Source organism: Protopterus annectens, chromosome 4.part0 (assembly GCF_019279795.1).
Source record: "Protopterus annectens isolate FY-2018-M chromosome 4.part0, PAN1.0, whole genome shotgun sequence".
Classification (NCBI taxonomy): Eukaryota; Metazoa; Chordata; order Ceratodontiformes; family Protopteridae; genus Protopterus; species Protopterus annectens.
Window position 1 is genome coordinate 614,198,666 of NC_056733.1, and position 20,899 is coordinate 614,219,564.

General features: G+C 39.8%; 1 protein-coding gene across 1 annotated transcript in view; it reads right to left on the reverse strand.

Moving 5' to 3' along the window:
- DDX55 (DEAD-box helicase 55) overlaps positions 1-3,728 on the reverse strand; it is a 584,207-nt gene extending 580,479 nt beyond the window's left edge. The window contains exon 1 of the mRNA XM_044068554.1: positions 3,579-3,728. Coding sequence (XP_043924489.1) covers positions 3,579-3,686 — 108 coding nt within the window. The 5' untranslated portion in view covers positions 3,687-3,728. The remainder of the gene's footprint in view (positions 1-3,578) is intronic.
- Positions 3,729-20,899: the final 17,171 nt, after the last annotated feature.

Consider the following 20,899-nt stretch of genomic DNA (forward strand, 5'->3'; position numbering starts at 1 on the left):
TTTTATTAAGTGAAATCCATTGTAAATAGAAATTAATCATATTAATTCATTAAAAGATCTTCTTTAAAAGTTAAATCAGCATATTTTAACCATCCTATGACCTTCCTAGTTGAAGTTGTTAGTAAGCTATTAGTATGTGTTCCACATTTTGCCCATTTGTTCCACATTAGGAGGGCTAGTGTTCCTCATTTTGGAGATGGAAGGTTGAGAGCTATGCTTTAGCTAAACACATCAGAAGTCTTCCTGATCATACACTTAAATTTGTTGTGACAAAGAGGGTGACAAATGATTTGTGCCATGGCTCTTGGCAGCTACTTTTGGAGAAATGCGAGTTGTATTGGCAACTCTAATTAAAGGCAGGTAGCCTGCCAGGGCTTAATGATTTTATTTCTATTTCATGCTTATTAAAACTGAAGGCGTTGGAGACAGAGTTTGTTTTGAACCTGACATTTTTACTTTCATTTTAATAGTGGTTTTCTCACTTTAAAATTGTTCTTTTGCTTGGAGGCTCGGTAATCATGTGATCCGGTATCTAGTATCATGTGACCTAGTACCATCTGCTATTTAAATGTAGTTCAAACGCCATTTTATCTGATGAAGTTTACAATTAATAAACAAAAGTGTTGATTTATCATTTTTGGCATAGTTTGGTGTACATTATTTGCAAATTGGTTGTAATTTCTGTTGGAGTTTGGAGTTTATTTTGTTTTTTCAAAATTCTCTTATGATGTCTCTGTTTCATTCATTTTGCCTAACTGGCCCAGGTTTTGGATGAAAAAGGCCCTTGGATCAGTTCACTTAACAGATTAACAAAATAGATAAAACTTCAAGACTCACGATTTCACTACATGTCCCTACATCTGCAATACAAAATATTTAATTTACTACATATCAGACCTCGCCCTCATGTATTTCATCCACATACCTGCCATAAACAACTCTTTACATAGACATTCATATATGCACACTTACCAAAATTCCTTGACAATACATCCCTCACATTACAAATGTTACACACAGCAATAGATGTACAACATAAAAAGCCATATTCAGCCCTCACTGCTTTGCACCAAAATAGCACAACAAAGCTCGTCTCTGAATCTACAGTGCTGTTTCAATCACAGTCTGAGGCAAAGCACACTGCTGACTTACATTAGTGGCAACACACAGTGCTGCACTTGCATGAAGCATTATCCAGCAGACCACTATAGTTCTGTATGTCACAGGCATCCTATTGTTCTAGTATTTCAGCAGTCTTTGAAATTGCTCACTGATAATGTACTGAAAACAGGGCCATACACTGCCCAATGCATAGCTGATCACCCCACTGCACAAGTTTGAGGGATATGTGCATCTCTGTATATATCCCACAGTTTGAGACATTTATTTCATTTATTGTAATTCAAGAAACACAGCAAATTCACACCACGGGGTAAAAACTACATAGACGCCAGTAGGTATAAATCACCATTTTTCTTTTAATAAACGAAAAATGGTGATTTATACCTCCTGACGTCTATGTGGTTTCTAGAAAAATGGTGATTTACACCTCCAGATGTTTATGTGGTTTCTGCCTCGTGGTGTGAATTTACTGTGTTTCTTGAATTTTGGATTTGGGCTGGTGAATTGGGTGTATATTTAATTTCATTTAGTGCAACTCAGATCTCAAATATTCCATTTATCTTTTTTTAAACATCCTCTTTTTAGCAGCATCCCCATTTCCTATTCATTTCAATCCTGCAGTTCTGAATTTTCTTATACTAATAAGAAAAGAAAAAAAAAAGAAAACGGTTCAGTTCATATGCTTTCCGGACAGGTAGGGTGTAGTGACATCTTCTGTTTCAGAATGTTTTAGTATAGATGCATTTTTCTGATTTTTTTTTTTTGTTGAATATTTGGTATTATTTATTTCTAATGTTGCTGCTTCATCACAGCATTTTCTCTCTTTCACAATATTAGTGTTTCTGATATTTAATGAGTTTTCCCTACATTTGTTTTTTCTTCTAAATGGTATTATTTTGTTAGTTTTTCATACCATTTTAGTTTTCTTAAATTTTTTTAAATTGATATAGTTCTAGGTTTTGAGTCGGACAGACAGGGATGCTAGGATGGTCGACAATATGTATTTTGGATTCTTGTATATTAATAAGAATCTGTAAATATCCCAAATTATGACAAATTTCATTTAATGTACCCAAAACTCTAACTACATCCCATTTACTTATTTTTACATCTTTGTTTCCCCATTCATGTTAAAACATTAAATGATGCATTTTACATCTGGAATTTTTCTCCCTGGGACTTCAGTGAAAATGGGTTTTAACAGTAGGCATTCTTGGTCAACAAATAGAAATTAAAAAAAAAAATTCTCACAGCACACAAATCAACATCCTAAGAGTCCCTCATTTAAGATGCTACAATACTGCGTCCTAAATCCCCATCTGATGCACATTTAAGTGATAACCTGGACTTCCAGTCCTCCTCTGACCAACCCCCTGGCCATTCTACTAACAGCCAACAGATTTGCTTCCTGTGGATGAAAGGCAAGCAAAATGGCAGCGACACTCATTTGAGAAAAGGATAATGATTCCCCCTTTAAAGCTCTACCTCTCCTGTGTACGCTCATATGCATCCAAAGAGATGGCACGTAGTGGATCTTTATGATGCACAGTAACACCGCTGTTTGATGTGATCAAATGGCCTTGACTCCACTGTAGACAGAGGATCACATGGCTGGTGCCTGTCTCCACTGGGGATTCTACCAAGGACACTTTGCCCAAAGCACATGTGCTCCTCCTCTTCAGAAATCAAGACACAGTTGATTATGCCAAAGGGGAAATAATACAATATACAAGAATACCTCACTAAATGAGCAAACTGCCACTGTTATCTAAACACAACACAGCCATATCCTGTGTCCCCCTACTTGTATTAAATCAGCCTGATTGTAAAGATAGGTTCAGTGATCTACCTGCCATTATGACTACACACATACAGTGTACCAATCTTGGGATCACTTTGATGAAAGAAAACTTTTGCTAACAAATGGACATCATATAACCATGTAATGCATTCTGAATACTAGAAACTGTATAGCCTACCTCTCTAAATGAAATGTATTTTAAGCCTACTTCTACTCCTCGTCACAAGTATTTTGGACAAAAGTGTGCTATTTCTCCTTTAAGAAATGTGTATTGTATAATCCTACAATTCATCTGACTTACTATAAAATGTCCTGCTTTTCTGCTTCAATTATATTTCTACTACTTTTCTGTTTATATAAAATGCACTGCCTTTTTGACACAACTGGATTTAAACTACTCCGTGTTTTTTGCACCAGAACTGAGCCTGAAATGTGTCCATATGTATCAGCACTCTAACCCAGTAAACAAATCTAAATAAATAACCCATACCCTGTAACAGCTTAATCGAACCCTCTTACCTAATGGACACCACTTGTTGAAAAGGGCAAAACATACTATATTTCCAAACTAGTTACGACATCTAATTACCCCAGTCAGCTGTAAATCAGTATTGCCAGTAAAGTAAAATTCTGGAACACAAACGGACACATTTACCTGTACAGGAGTCATATGAGTAAAACCGAGATCGTGAACAGTTTCTAAAATAAAAGCGTTCAATTGCACTGGTAAACTTTCCCACGTTCCCTCTGTTACACTCTCCATGTTCAAATTCGACTAACACAAATTACAGCTAGGATCAATATAGTCAGGCACAGTTTCAGCCGGAATAAAGGACCCGAAACAGCAATTAACGCCTGTCACGTGATGCCATATTAGCAGAGGGGTGTGTTTTGGAAAGAGTGAAGTTTGCTGTTAATGAGCTATAAATATTATTTTAAAATCTATATTTGCCATGACCTATAATAGTCGTTCTTCAGTTTTCATACTTTCATAATGCGGTAACTTAAACTAAGCACTAACCGTCTTTTCTTACCTAGTTCTTCCATTGTTAGCTAAGCACATTGTAAGTAACAACGGATGAGACTTCTGCAACTGTGCCGTTTAGAGAGCGCTGGCCTTCTGCACAGAGCAATATATATAAAAAGTAATAATAATAAAATAAATAAAAAATGCGTTTTATGTGTTGTATTCTACAGTAATTATCCATTCAGAAGTACTGTACTAGTTGTCTATCAGATGCAGCTAGTTTGCTTCAGTGGAAAGTATTTTTGGAGATGTCGGGTTACAGTTGAAATAAATATGTTCAGATTTATCACCAAGAATATGCAGTTAAAATTTGAATCATCATTGTGTTCACCTCTTAAGAAAACATTACAGACTTAAAACTGTAGCAGTGGATATTGTACATGATATTACTGCTATCTGAAATATGCTTCATGCTGTCCTGTAAATATTCGCTATTTCCATGCGAATTGCAGTAAAGCTGCTATTTTGCAGTATAGTAGTACTTAAACTGGAGTTAGCTGGGTGCACTGCTCATTTATTGCTGGAGCATCAGTCTTTCGTACGTATTCTTTTAGTTAGCTGAGTAATGTTTAAACTACAGCATCATTTAGGATGGATTGAGTGTTTGAATACTAGCATACCTCTTAAATTCTTAGCACAAGAAATCTGGACAAAGCAAAAAATGATGGGAACAAAGGCCCAAAACTGGGGACAATTTTTAAATATTGCTCTTATAAACTTAGAAAAACTGTTAGAATGAACGTTTCTTTGTTGGCATGCATTTTCCGAAGTATACAAAGCCTGAATCTCAAATGTCTGTCATTTTTTTACAGTTATTCCTCAATGATGTGCCAGAAAAGCAAAAATTTTATTGGGAACAGACCAAAAATATGAGACAAAAATCTGGACGGTTGAGAGTAGGTTCAGCCTTAGGTCAAGTGGTGCCCTAGGCAAAAAGGCTCCACAGCACCCCCCCCCCCCCCAACACCACCTGGTGCCCCCATCCTGGTTTATTTACACTCTTCTGTTTACTGGAAAAGTGCAGCTGCTAGAGCAGCTCCCTAGGCGGCTACCTAGTTGGCCTATGCCTAAGGCCGGCTATGGTTGAGGGATATGAATAATGGTGTAATAATTTACACTACACCAGCAAACTGATGTGAACCATAGCCTTGTAGTGCTAATTATGTCATATCATAGGAGATTACTAGGCTATCGACCCGGAGATCATTTTAAGCCCAGCCATTTCAACCTAATGGATTACCATAGAAATGCTAGTCAATACCCAAGATTGCATTTAGTGATGACTGCCTATGTTCAGGAGGGTTGTGGGCTCTGTCCCCTGTAAGAATTTCCCGTGCCCTATCCACTCGTCCAGGTTCCTCTTGAACAGTGTCATAGAAGTGCTCTGTTTTACATGAATTGGTAGCCTGTTCTAAAGATGCGGCATTCGCTGGGAGATTAATCTGTCTCTCCAGCATGTCCTATTTAAGTCGTAGGCCATGTTTAGGTCCCTGGAATGGGTATTCCTAGTCCTGTTTGATTTACAGGTATGCAGCAAGTTCATTAGGTTTAGGTGTTGGATTGCTCTGTAGGACAGGCATAAGTCTTCCCCTAAGAAGTCTATACGATATAGAGTATAGTGACAGGGACTTTAGTCGGTCTCTGTAAGGCACATGCTTGACACCCTTGATCTTTGTTTGAAATCTCTGAGGCCTCTCCAGTTGCTGAAGGAGCTTAGTATGGTACATGCCAAATGAGATATTGTACTCAGTTATGGGCCGGATAAGTGCTGAGTATAGGGGGTTATAACTTCTTTTGCTGTCGAGGCAATGCCTTTACTAATCAACTGTGCTACACAGAAAGCTTACCTTACTACAGTGGACACATGGTGGTCAAAGCTGAATTCGCAGTCAACTTTTGATCCCAGGTCCCCTACCACTTCATGGGTACTTAGGGTATTGTTGATGATTTGATAGTATGAGGGGGCATTGTTTCTGCCGAAGGGAATGATGATGCATTTCTTTGTGTTCGTGATCACAGGTCCCTTACCACTTCATGGTTACTTAGGGTATTGTTGATGATTTGATAGTATGAGGGGGCATTGTTTCTGCCGAAGGGAATGATGATGCATTTCTTTGTGTTTGGTTTAAGACTGTGACCAATATACCAGTCGTTGGTCTGTGTGAGAGACTTCCTGGAATATACTGATATCATTTGGTGATTCAGTAATTGCACTTAATTTGCAGTCATCTGCAACCTTGGTCAGCCATAACCCCTTAGTTTTGACCTGAACCTCTGAGAAGTATATACTAAACAGTAGGAGGACCAGCACTGACCCCTGTGGCACCCCACTGTTAACAGGTTTGCTGATTGATGTGGAGTCACCCACTTTGATAGTGTGTGCCCGGTTTGAGAGCCAGTTGGCAACCCACATTACAACAAAGCAGTTTACATTCAGTTTGCTAAGTTTATCAGTAATGCCTGAATGTGGGATTCTGTTGAAAGCCTTTGCTAGGTTGAGGTTTGCTGTGTGCACAAATTTGCTCTCGTTGATGGTCTTGGTCACATTTTCAAAGAAATCCACCAGATTTAACAAGCAGGGTCTGCCCTTCATGAAGCCGAATTAGTTAATATCCAGGGTTTGGAGGTCTCCTATGTCTTTTTTTATGAAGTCCATAATAATACGTTCCAGTGCCTTACAGATGAGGCTGGTCAGGCTTATGGGTCTGTAATTCCCCAGGTCTGTTGCTAAGCCATCTTTGTGGAGGGGAATAACTATTGCTGTTCTCCATCCCTCAGAAAGACAGCATGTGGTTAGGCTATGATTAAAAAGAGTACTTAGTGGTGATGCTAGTTCATGTTTTCGCCTGTTTAGAAGACAGCCTGTGATGTCTTCTGGTCCCATAGAAGCTGTGTTTTTTGCCCTTGGACAAGGTTTTGAGGACTTGCTCTTCAGATATGTACGATTGGGGGGTTTGTTGTAAGTTAGGAGGGGATAAGGGAGTGAAATCTTCACCAAACCTATCCACTAGCAGGTTTGCTATCTCTGTGGGGTCAGTGTGTGTGATACCATTCACCACTAGTTCTGCACATGCTTGGGTCCTAGCCTTTAGGTTATGTACCAGAATATAGCAAAAAAACTTATTCACATAGATTCTTTAATTCACTCATTGTGGTTTTATCACCTATCCACCAGTACTTTTGTGAAATAATAAAATACCTCCCCATAGTCATCAGAGGTCTATTTTCAGACTGTGCTTTGTTATTCTGTATAAATATGTATTTAATCTGCATGACAGTAGCTTATCTAGTTTTCCTTTAAGTTCACATAACATCCTGTTTTCTCTTTCCTGGCATCACCATTTCTTTATCTTTTGTATGCTCTTCTGATTGTCTGTGTGAATTCTCTTTTCATCACCCGTTCTGTTAGGCAATTTTGTGGGTTCAGAGTTCTCAAGAAGAATGTTTACAGGTCCAAGGAGTAGATGGACCCTAACAGTCTTTCAGATGGCCCCATTCACATCTCCTTGTCATGATTTTCTGCACCCTTATTGTGTACAGTCTTAATTCTTCATAGCTCTAGTGAGAAGAGCTGCAGCTACTGTAGCCTCTGGTTATATCCCTTTCCCTCCATCCCACACACCCTTCTGGTGGCTTTTCGTTGGATTGCTTGTAGCAACCTGATATCCTTCTCCATAAGTTTTCTCCAGAACTGCATATGGTACAGAATTTGTGTCATGATTAGAGCCTTGTAGAGTGGGTGAACTACCTTTCTGTTTCTACAATCCATTCTCCAAGGTTGTGTCGTAGCAATTTTCTACTGCTAACATAGTTACCACTCTGCTCCTGGTGGTTCACTCCACATGTGATCAACTTCTTAGATCATTTGCTGTTCTATTGCCACCAGTTTCAATTTTCCTCCTTTATCTGATACTGTGAACCACGATTGTTGTAGCCCTGGTGCAGTGCTTTGTATTTGTCTGCAATGAACTATAATTGCCATCCTTAGGCTCACTTACTCAGCTTTTCTAAATCCTTCCTTAGATTATTTTTTTCTCTGCTGTTGCACCTCTGTGTAGTCAATGAAGAGGATGTCTATGTTCTTTGCTTCTTAGATATGTTTAAAACAAGTATTGTGATGAGTACTGGATCCAGAACTGACCCTTATGGTACTACAGAAGCTGCTTCCATAATTTCTGGTAGCATTCCCACCATAGCAATTGATGTTGTGCAGTTCAACCATCCCGCAATACGTTTCTTCAGTTGTGGTCTTGCCCCAGCCCTTCCAGTTTTCCTGTCCATGGGACACTGTTGAAGCACTTGGGGAAGTCCAGGAAGGGAACATCTGCTAATTAACAAGTTATTTGACCTAGCAAGAGGTTAGAGAAGTAGATCAGTTTATACCAGCAGCCTCTTCTGGCCGTGAACCTATACTGGTTGTCCTGGAGCCTGTCCATAGGTTGGTACTAGGCTATCGGCCCTAGGGCCTTTACATGCCTAGTCATAACAATTCCATGGCTATTTCTTCCCACACTATTTACTTCCCTGGACCCCTGTTTAGCAGGACGACTGCCATGATCCCCGGGGTGAATTTCCTTTCTTCCATCCAATCATCAAGGTTCCTTTTGAAGAGGGCCAAAGAGGTGCTCTGCTTGGCATGTATAGGCAGTCTATTCCAGATTCTGGGGAGTCTCCGGGTTAGGAACCTATCCCTCCAGCATGTTTTGTTTATCGTAATGACAAGGGTTAGATCCCTGGAGCGTGTGGCTCTGAGGGACTGGGATTTCTTTAAGTGTAGCATATCCAGCAGCTCTGGGTTTGACATGGCCTTGTATGTTAAGCAGAGATTGCCTCTGAGTAGACGATATGCGACAGAGTATAGCTGGAGGTTTTTTTAAGGCGGTCAGCGTAGGGCATCTGCTTTAGGCCTGTGATTCTTTTAGTGAGGTATTTCTGCGGCCTTTCCAGTTGTTGCAGACGTCTTGAGAGGTACATACCAAACAGGGCATTGTATTCTATAATGGGTCTAATGAGGGATGAGTACAGTGGGACAATGACCTCCTTTTTTCTGGATGAAAAGCCCTTAGTGATGAGGTGTGCCACATAGAAGGATTTCCTGATTGTTGTGGCGATGTGGTTATCGAAGGTGAGACCACTGTCCACCTGTGTCCCTAAGTCTCTTATCACACTTTCGGTGTTTAGTGTACTGCCACCTATGTGGTAATTCACGGGTACATGTTTTTTCCCAAAGGGGATAACTATACATTTCTTGGCATTGAGCTTGAGCCCATGGTTCTGGCACCATGCATCTGTTTCTGTAAGGCCCTTTTGTAGAGTATCCACATCATTTGGGGATTCAATAATGGCTCCTAGTTTGCAGTCATCTGCGAACTTTGTTAGCCAGAGTCCCTTAGTGTTGGCCTGTACTTCAGAGAAGTAGATGCCAAACAAGAGCGGTCCCAGGACTGAACCCTGAGGTACTCCACTTGTCACTTGTCTGGAGCTGGATTTAGAGTCGGCTACTTATACAGTGTGGGTTCTGTCAGTAAGCCAATTGGCAACCCATTGAGTGACAAGGATTAATGCTCAGCTTAGTAAGTCTATCTATGATTCCAGAGTGGGGGATGTTGTCAAAGGCCTTGGCGAGGTCCAGATAGGCTGTGTGGACCACCTTATCCTCGTCCACAGCTCTGGAGACTGATTCGAAAAAGTCAATCAGGTTCAGGAGACAAGATCGGCCCTTCACGAACCCAAACTGGGTGGGCTCCAGTGTGTGAAGGTTGCCAATGTCTTTGTTTATAAGTTCCATGGCCTTGCAGATCAGGCTCGTCAGACTGATGGGGCAGTAGTTCCCAGGATCCAAGGTGGATCCCCCCTTGTGGAGTGGGATGACTGTAGCTGTGCGCCACTAAGTGGGCATGAAGCCTGAGGTGAGGCTATGATTAAACATGACACTTAGGCGAGGTGCCAGTTCATTTTGTACTTCATGTAATACACAGCCCCGGATGTCATCTGGTGCCATGGATGCTGTATTCTTAGCTTTGGAAAGTGCATTTTTTACCTATGTGGCCATTATTACTGGAATTTGGCAGAATTTCGGTATTGAGATGGGCCGTTTAGGGGGTGAGAGGGGGGTGAAGTTGGTACTGAATTGGTCTGCCAGGATATTGGCAATATCCTTGGGATCAGTATATTTAATGCCATTCTGTTGTAGCTCAGAGCAGATCTGAGCATTGCCATTTAGATTCTTGACATAGTTATAGAATGCCTTGTGGTTGTCTTTGGAATCTTTGGCAATTTTATTTTCATAACTAACTTTGGAGGATTTTATGAGGGATCTCAGCTTCTTACTGAGGCTGGTAAGGGAGTTTTTTGCATCCTGGGATTTTCCTCTTTTCTGCAACAGTTTCTTCCTTTTGTTGTAAAGTTTGTTTATGGCAGGGGACCACCAGATTGGCTTCCTTTTTTGGCTTTTCTGTAAGAAAACAACAACCTTTTCCTGTAAAACTCTTAATCGACTTTCCTTGCCACTGCTATTAGGCCAGCAGTTCTGTAGTTCCACTGAATTTTCCCAGATTCACCCTTGTACAAAGATATCACTCTTGCCTACTGCCAAGTGTCAGATTCTACTGCACTAGCCAGTAATCTGTTGAAACCTTTCAAAAGAGAGTCTGCTAGCATGCTCACCACATTCCAAATGATCCAATTAGGCACATCTGCTCCCTGCATCTTATCCTACCTTAGAGCCAACAGTTCATTCATTCATTCATTCATTCATTCATTCATTCATTCATATGTAAGTAGTAGGCAAGTCAGTCTGCAGACCATTATAACCCATATTCAAAATTTTCCTCCAGACTCAAGGATGACAACATAAGATAGACCAGGGAGAATTTGAGGGTGCCCATGCAATTAACTAGGTTTACCTTGAAGGTGGCAAGGGTGCTACTCTGCTTGACATGTAGTGGAATTTTGTTTCAGGGGTGGGGGATATAATGGGATATGAATCTTATTATGCCAACATTTCCTTTATATCTGTTGGTGAAGGTTCAGTTCCTTTAACCAGGTATTTGGGAAACCATTTGTTCTGTGAAGAACTAGAAGGTCAAAGAGGGTCAGATCTTTAATGGCCCCAAAAGACAGGTACAGATCCTCATGGAGAAATATATAGGAGACTGAGTACAGCAAGAGGACTGCCAGTCTGGCTTGATAACTAAGATTTTTGAGGCCAGTGATCTTTTAGTTATGAATCTCTAAGGTATTTAAATTTGTGTGACACATTTAAGTAAATACAATTCAAAGGGGGTGTTATATTTGTCTCCCTACTGAAATGCCAGCACTCAAAATGCTCTGCCAACAAGGCAGAAAAAAAGACCAAAAACACAGGAGAAGAGTGAATTTTAAAATCACTCTTCTCCTTAAAACTTCTTTTTGCTGGGGGGGGGGGCAAGCCCCCACTCCCCCACCCCCAAACCTACATATACCAACTCTGAGATCACCATACTTCAGAGAAAAAGGATTATTCAGAGAAGTGACATCTCAGACAGTATATGTAAGTCAATTCTTTTGGCCTTTCAGTCATTAAGTTTCAGGACTGCAGCGGGTCCAACATTTCAAATGGTTAACATTATATTGAATAATGGGTCTTAGTTAAGACTCTTTTTCATCTAGAAATGATATCTTTGGAAACTGGATGAGTCAGAAGGCTTTTTAAACCACTCTTGAGGTGTCATGTTCAAAAGAAGGAATTGTCAATGGTACTGCCTAAAGCCCATATGACAGTACCTGATTAGGGAGTTATGTCACCTATATGATATGTAAAAATTGTTTGCCAAAAATATGCTAAGTTACATTTTTTACATTTAATTGAGAACAATGTTTTTGCACTGGATGTTAACATGGCTTAACCCATGTTGGAGCAACTGTGAGTCTGTGAAGGATCAAATGACACCCAATTTACAGTCATCTGCAAGCTTGGGTAACTGCAGGCCAGAAGTGTTATTCTGAAGGTCTGAAAAATAGTTGCCAAGTAGAGGAAGGTCCAGCAGTGATCCCTGTGATTCACCAATGGTCACTATTTGCCTCTCCACTTTTCCATGCTTTAACTTGGTGTTTGTCCAGTGCTTTCCCCAATTAATTGTATATTCTTCCTAGCAAAGGCACATCCTTATACTTTTCTTCATTTGAAGTAAATGTCAAGAAGTAACATTACAATTAAAAATCAATGTAAGCTAAAGAGTTCTGTGATTATTTCCCAAACAACACTGTATATCCCAGGGCAGTGAATGCATGAACCTGAGGACCAAGGGGACAAATATACTCAGGTTAATTACAGCAATATGCTAGAAAAGAACTGACCTGAGAAGCTTCATGTTACCTAGTGGACATGTATGTCCTGCAGATTGTTGCCATGATGAATGTAAGAGTTTAAAAATAAATAATCAGTCAGTTTTCAGAACAGTTGTCTTTTAGGAAATTAAAAAGTACCATAATTCCTTAGTGTTAGTCATATCTGATTTTCTTTCTAAATGTATGTAAACAATCAAACAGTTGTAAATGGCTTGCAACTTTCACATATGAAAATACACATAAGTGACCACTTCGTCACAATCCTAAGACTCAAGCTGCAAAAGGTATAACTCAAGGCATCCTCAGAAGTCTCACAGCTTTCAGAGAAAGATTCAAGTGCTGATGCCAATTAATTCCCCCAATAGCTAGTCAGTTCTCCCCTTCATCTAGACTGAATAGCCCAGTCCTCCTAATTCCACACCCCTGATTCCTCGACTTCTTTCCATACTCCAGTTCTTTCTTCCCATCTACTCCAACTCTTTTTTTTTATCAAAACACTCACCTCAAGCTCCTTACTTAATATGCCCATATTAATTCACTAATGTAGCTATATTATAACCCTTATTTACAATCATTTTCTTGGCTGTATCATAATTACAATGTCACACAATGCTACTCAACCTTTTAAAGAATTTTTCTTGTACCACTGATGCTGTTGATGTAATTTTATATGCAGTCTCTGAAGTGTACATCTTCATTTTATGTTAGGCAGTGTCTGAATAAGTACATTAACCCAGTTTGTAAACTTAATAAATTTACAGCAGGGTTATCGTCCATTTTCCTGCATGATTTGGGAGGTGAGCATTATTAAATGCCTGAAAAGGGTAGCAAGAACTTTCTAAGTTAGTCTGCTTGAAGGTATCAATGGCTAGGCATTTTATGTTCCCCTTCACTTGCCTAGTATTGCTCCTATTTTCAAACATGTTTTGCTTATAAATAGTTTGTTCTGAAATAAATTGGAAAAATAAAGAGTAGTGCTTAACCCTATTGCAGAAAGTCACTTATTTTTGCAAAATACACAATTTGATTTTTTTGTATTACTATAGAGTTTAATGTCTCAGAAGAGTAACCAATGCAACAGAAAATCTGAAGTGTAAGCAGAGCTGACAAAACAGATTCATAGTAATATCTGACTTCCCTTAAGCAGTAGACTCAACGAGTTACTCTAAAAGCATTTTTTATAAATAAAGGGAGAAGTAGTTCTAATACTAAAAACTTTCTTCCCAAAATAAACATGACTATATTAATAGGAGAACCATGATTCTGAATTTCTGCTCAAGAAAAGAAGCTCATAATCAGCCATTGCATATAAAAAAGGAAATAGTTTAAGATTTTAAGAAGTCACTATTTCTTCATCTTGCAGCTCAAATTCACAAATGTGAGTGAGTGTACAAGAAAAATACAGTTTTGATGTTATAAACATGTCCAAAAAGAAGGGGAAGAGACATCTGCCACTGATTTAAGCTGGCAACTGCAAGAGGGAGTGATTAGTGATAAAATATATGGTACTCTAACATATCACATTAATTTATTAGTTTCTGTTGTTAGGATACATATGTATAGATATAGATATGTACACAATGTACATGTGTGAGGCTTTGGTCATTAAAAATGAGGAATGGTGGAGTGCTAGTGAAGCAAAACATTTTGTCAGATCCTGAACATATCAACTTAGAAAATGAGAGACTGAAGGTGAAATTGGTATGAAGGATAAAGAAGTAGGGAGTATAAAATGGGCTACACTCATTGTGTCACTGTACTATCCTAGGAAAAAAAACAGGAACTTCCAGGCAATCTCCAATGTAGGAAGGAAGTGAGAGCTGAATGAGGACTAGAAGCATGAACTGCTAAGCCAACCGGTACAGGGTAGTACAGAAAAAGAATTCGGGATGTGATCCTAACCAGGGTAGAAGGGAACATGGATACCCATCTGAAGATACTGGTAGCAAACAGTGATTGTACCACAGTGTGGTTTAGAGTAGGATGATGGATATTAATACAAAGATGGTAATGTGAAATTATAGTGGTATGCATTATTTTGAGGAAGAGGAGAGGACCAAAGATGAGTTAGGAGACAGAAGACAAAATGAGACAGTAAACAAACCATGAGATTGGGACAGTGATGAAGTACTCAAGAAAAGGGCTGGAGGAACATGCATACATCAGGAAGAAAGAAGGGAGGGACAAACTTGGCTAAGCAAAGAAATGATAGGAGAGGGATGGAGAGAGCGAGAGAGACCATGGAATATTGGGAAAAAGCATATGTACTGAATGAACACTTGGCTTAATTCCAAGAAAGAAAGCAAGGGGAGGATGCAGTACTGGGAGGGGTAGAGCTGCGATGGTTGAGTAGGTAACAAGATAAAAGTGATGAGGTGGACAATGAAATGTCTGCCTTTAGCAAGGTAGCAGTATGAGGGACCACATGGGCTGTCTGCAAGGGTATATATAAATCTGGCAAGTTTGCTGGCAGATCCCATGACAGAGATCAGCAGATTAATGTCACTGTAAAAGTGCCTAAAAGTTGAAAGATAGCAAGACTAGTACCCTTGTATAATGAAGAGGCAGGAAAAATTAATGCAAGTACAGAATTGTTAGCCTAACATCAGAGACATTAAAGTGAAAAAAGAATCATTGTACCTTTTCACAAGAACTAGTTCTTCCTAGTTCTACCCACTCCAATCGCCCTCGCTACACTTGAGCTCAATTTGCTCCCCTACCCTACCCCCATTCTCACACTCCCCAGAATCATATACCTTTTTAAGTAACCACCATTACTCCACCTCCTCACTACCCCAACTTCCTGTAAACCTCTTCCAATCAAATCCTACCCCTCCCATTTAAAGACCTCCCTCTCACTATACACCATTTCTTATGCCATCCCCTCCCCATAACATACTAATCCCCACATCTTCTATTAGTCACTTCCTCACCCTTCCACACACTGCCTTACTCTCCATGTTCCTCCCTCTCGTCTCATCCTTTCTTTTTCTACTCCTTTCTTATCTCACTTCATGCCACACTCAGCTAAACCCACATCCCATTCCTCCAACTTCCACTCACCCCAATGTACACACCCATAGCCACTACTCCTCTCCCATATCACCCTCACTCTTCTAAAGTACTGATCTCACTCTTCCTAACATCAAATTGCATCCAAACATCTCTCCACGTTACAAAGCCAAACAAAAATTCCTCTCACACTACCCTCTTATTTTATCTCTCCTCCATCACTGCAACATCCTTCAACTCTCTGGTGACATACACCCTAACCCAGCCCACACTTTAACACTTCTACCCCACCCAATCCCCCATGAATGCTCAAACAGGTACCAAGCCCTAGTCCTATACTTGTCTCCCTTTACTCTATAAATATTCACAATATTCTTAACAAAATAACATAATTTCACTCTTGAATAGCCCAACACTTCCCTAACATAGTTACCCTTTCAGAAATATGGTTCAAACCACATAACTCTGGCAATGAATGCCCCTCCCCGAGTACATCTTTTGATTTGATAGGACTCACAAAACAGGTAGAGGTGTCACCATTATGTTCTATAACCTCCTAACCCTATCCCCCTAACCAACACTCCCCCCTCTTTTCACACAGCTGAACTCATCATTGTCAATCATAAGCTTAATGGGCACAAATCCATAACCATAGCCACCCTCTACATACCTCCTGGGGAGAACATACCCCCACTTGAACAGATCCTTCACTGGCCATCTATCAATATACCTAATGAAATCATAATTCTAGGCAACATCAACATCAATTGGTTACCCCTCATCTCTATTTCTCCCACCTCCAATATAAACCTTTATGGCTTCACACAACATATCTCTTCTCCTACCTTTCATCATAAACCTACAAACATCAGTTCTCTCCTGGACTGAATTCTTGTCTCCAACCCTAACCTCTATCATCACCCTGATTGCCTACCTGACTCAGTCAGTGACCACTCCTCTATATGTGTCCAAAGATTCTCTCTACACCTTCCTAAACTGCACAGATTTAAAGAATGTCAAACTCAAACTTCAACCTGGGAACCTTTTATAATACTCTTGTTGCCATAGACTGGTCTTTCCTTTCATACCTAGGCAGAAAACAATTTAATATATCACAGCAAAGCTTTCGGGTGAAACCCTTCTTCAATACTAACAATCATTGAAACAAAAGCAGATTGCTTTAAATAGGAGCAAAAAACAGTCACGTGATAGCAGCCAAAATCACATGACCAACAAACACAATATAATATAACTTATGACATAATAGATATACAAAATGTTTAAAATATTTAAAACAACTTAACACGCTGAATTTTACTTAAAACAGGCTTTAGGCTAACAGTAGAATTTAGTCCAGGTGAAGAATCCGCTGCTAGTCTTAAAATCCATTCATATTCCTTAATATCTAAAGCATTATTAAGATCACCACCCCTACTATGAGGTTTAACCAAATCTAGGCATCTAAATTTAAAGCAATGCGTATTCCCATATGTTTTAATATGCTTGAAGAGAGCATTATTCTCAACCTCCCTTCTAACCTCTGACTTATGCTCAATTATTCTGTCTTTTAGTTTACGTGTGGTCTTTCCCACATAGAATGCTGAACAGGCATATTATATTGTGTTTGTCGGTCATGTGATTTTGGCTGCTATCATGTGACTGTTTTTTGCTTCTATTTAAAGCAAGCTGCTTTTGTTTCAATGATTGTTAGTATTGAAGAAGGGTTTCACCTGAAAGCTTTGCTGTGATATATTAAATTGTTTTCTGCCTACGTTTGTTTCTTTGGCCTTCCTTTCATACCTACCTGTTGAGGAAGCTGCTTAACAATTTAACATCATCTTTCTGAACATCCTAAATGCTCTCACCCCTCCTATGACAGTAAGAGTCAAATTTCAATGTTCTCCTTGGCTCACCAACTTTACTTAATCTCTTATCATAGACAGAGATTCTGCCTGGAAACTCTGGAATAAGACCAAGTCTCCAAAACGCTACCAAAAATATAGGGAACTCTGCATTTTGACCAACAAACATATAAACATGGACAAAAAGAACGTCTACCACACACCCCTAACTACAGAACCTAGAACCCCCCCCCCAAAAGTCTGGGGCACTATCAACCAAATTCTCCACCCAGAGAAACCCTCAACTTCCAACCCCTGCCCCAATAACTCACCCCAGGAAACTGCATCTATTTTCAACTCTGACTTCATTAACCCCATCAACAAACTTACACAGACATCTAACCCAAAAATTCCTCACTTCCCACCACCCCCACTTTAAAACTGCCCCTTCTCTCTAAAACCAGTCCCAACAAGCTACATTAAAAATCTTCTTCTCAAACTAAAACCCTGCTCCCCCTCTGCTGATTACTTGCCTTCTCTCTTCCTCAAGGTTGCCGAAAACTCTACAGTATGTCCCATCTCTATCATCATAAACTGTTCAATCAGGGAATCCATAGTCCCTACTTTCTGGAAAAAAATTCCATACCATGCCTATCCACAAAGTTGGTGAACACTCTAATTACTGACCCATTGCCATTCTTTCTCCCCCCTCTAAAATACTCGAACACTGTGTACATACGCAAACCATGGCATATCTCTCTCAAGAAAACCTGATCATCCCCACCCAGCATGGCTTCCATTCCCACCATAGCACCACTACAGCACTTATTTCCTTTACAAACTCCATCTCTGGCCAGAGACAATAATATAGTAGTGTTCTGTCTCTTCCTAGACCTATCCAAGGCCTCTAAAACTATCTCCTACCCCATACCCCTCTCTAAACGCTCTAAACTCAACCTCTCCCCACCACTATCTCTTGGTTTAACAGCTACTTCACAGACAGACAACAATCCTTCAAATGGCTCTGTGCTCTCTCTCCCTTTCTCCCCATCAAAATGGGTATCCCACAAGGCCCCCCTTCTTTTTAACATCTTTACCAACCATCTTTACACAGCCTGTCATCAGTCATCCCTTATACAGTACGCAGATGACTCCATTATTATTTTCATTGTTAATAACCCCTCTGACCTGCTCACTCTCAGACAAAATTTTTTCAACCTCACTGAAGCCTGGCTTACTAACAACCAACTTATTCTAAACCCCCAAACAACAAAATTCCTTATGTTCCTCCCCAAATCCCTCTACCACCTCAAATCCTCTTTCACCATATCTTCCCTTAACAACACTCCTATCTTACCTGAAACCCACACTGAGCTCCTTGATACAATCATGGGTGATTGACTTAAATTTGACCTCAATGTACTTCACTATATCAAGAAAACCCACCAAAAGCTCAGTGTACTCTATAGAAATAACAGGTTCCTCACATCTGACTCTAGAATCTCACTTGCCCAGGGATACCTTCTCCTTAACCTCTTCTACAGCTCACAAATTCTTACTAATTTACAGTCCTCACTACTTTCCAAACTCAAAACCATCTATAACAAAGTTGCTAGATTTGCAGCCAACCTGCCTTCAAAATCACACCACTGTTATGCTCTAAGGACCCCTAGCTGGCTAGAGTTTCCTCACCGACTCCTATTTACTCAACTACTCATCAGTCATACAAATTCAGAAACCTAAAAAATCAATAGGACAGAACTTCTACAGCTACTTTCCTGCTGTCTCATGGAACAAGCTCCCCATGTCCATTAGAAATATTACCCACATCTATGAATCCAAGAAAACTCTCAAAAACTACCTAAACAGCACCTAGACTTGTCACTGTAACTATCCCACCTGAACCTAGTCCCTCTTCCTCCTCAACTCCTCTCCTGCCCTCCCTTTTCTTCCTCTTCCTCCTCTTCCAGTCTTTCCCTAAACTACCCCCCCCCCCATTTTAGGACAAGACTTTAACTTACTTCTCTTCATGTTCCTTCATTGACAGTTCCTGGTAACTTGCCACCTGCATCCTACCTGCAATATGACTCATATTACATATCTACACCTCCTGTACCTTTAAAACAAACTTCATTGACTTGTACTGTTATCCTCTGTTATCACACCAAACCATAGTTTGCCTATCTTTATTGTTGTAACTTGTTTTCATACCTGATATATTGTATAAATGTCTGTTTTTGCTGTGTGTTTTTTTCTGTCACTTGTACTGCAAATTGAAACTTGCTTCAGTATTTTATGTGTGTGTGAGTGTGTGTGTGTGTGTGTGTGTGTGTGTGTGTGTGTGTGTGTGTGTGTGTGTGTGTGTGTGTGTCTGTGTGTGTGTGTGTGTGTGCACCCCTCAGTACCTTTCCCAGTGCTCCTCTGCTTTCGTCCATTTGGCCCATTTTTCCAGCAGAAAGGAAGTCAAATATTCTTGGGCTAGGCAATAGTCCTACTGCTCATTTAGTTCTGGCTGGGAACCCCTATCAGCCCTCATTTTAAGATGAAAGTCAGAAGGTAGGGTGCAGGCTAGCTTGTTGGTCCTTGGCGAGTGGCCTACCTTCCTCCTGTAAGAACACCATTTAATTCTCTGTGATTCCTCTGAGGCAGCATTCACTGTCTTCTGAGAGAAAGCATGCCTCTGCATGCTACTTTCTTCTCAGCTACTTAGTATGAATGCATTATGGTAGAGTGAGTTTCTCCGGCTCAGAACTCCACTGGGTCAACACCTACTGTTCCTGATAGATGCCACTCATGTGGTTTGCCAAAGCTACCTTTTATATTGAGGAAGGGTGAGCCAGCAACAGCCACTCACTCCCATCCTCTCCAGCCAGCTCCTACCTTGAGTATAGTGTGAATTTCTAGGGGCTGTTACAAGGACAAAGACATCATCTTGTTGGAATTAGTTCAAGGAATTAGCCCAGAAAGGCATATGGGATGAAGAAGAAAAAGATATGACTAGAGCAGCTATAGTTCTTTAAAACCAGTATAGACAAAAAAAGGACATAATAAGGATGCAGATAATCATGTCAGAGAAATATGAAGGTGCCATCCTGATGAGAAAGATCTAAAAGCAATTGATGAAGAGGGTCATAGATGACCATAATGGGTAAAGATAGACTACACAATGCACAGATGCATTCAAAAGGGTGTGGAAAAGGTAAAGGGCAATAGAAAAGACAGGGATTAAGTAAAGGGCAAACTAAATAGGTTTAATTCCTCATTTTACCATTAGTTAAATATAGAATATAATCCTTGTGTGCATTCATGGGCATATGTATATGTATATATATATATATATATATATATATATATATATATATATATATATATATATATATATATATTTATATAAGTTTCATTCACATTATAAGGTTCAGAAGTTTGAACAGCTAAATACTGAGCTAAAATTAAATTATTAACCTTTAGTATAACGACTGCAGGTAAGTGAAAGGAAACTCCTTTAACTGAGATCATGGCACTGAAAAGGTTGTCAACACAACCATACTCATTATGGTCATCTTTGCTCCTATTCATAAATTTCTTTTAGAAATCTAGATCATTGTTTCTATACTTTGTTGCTTGTGCTCCCTTCTCACTTTCTGTTCTTCCTGATCAGGATGACCCCTTCATATTCCCCTGACATGATTGTCAACACAATCACTATACCTCAAACACCACCCACACCTACACAACACACACCTACATATGCAGAAATCCTCTACATTA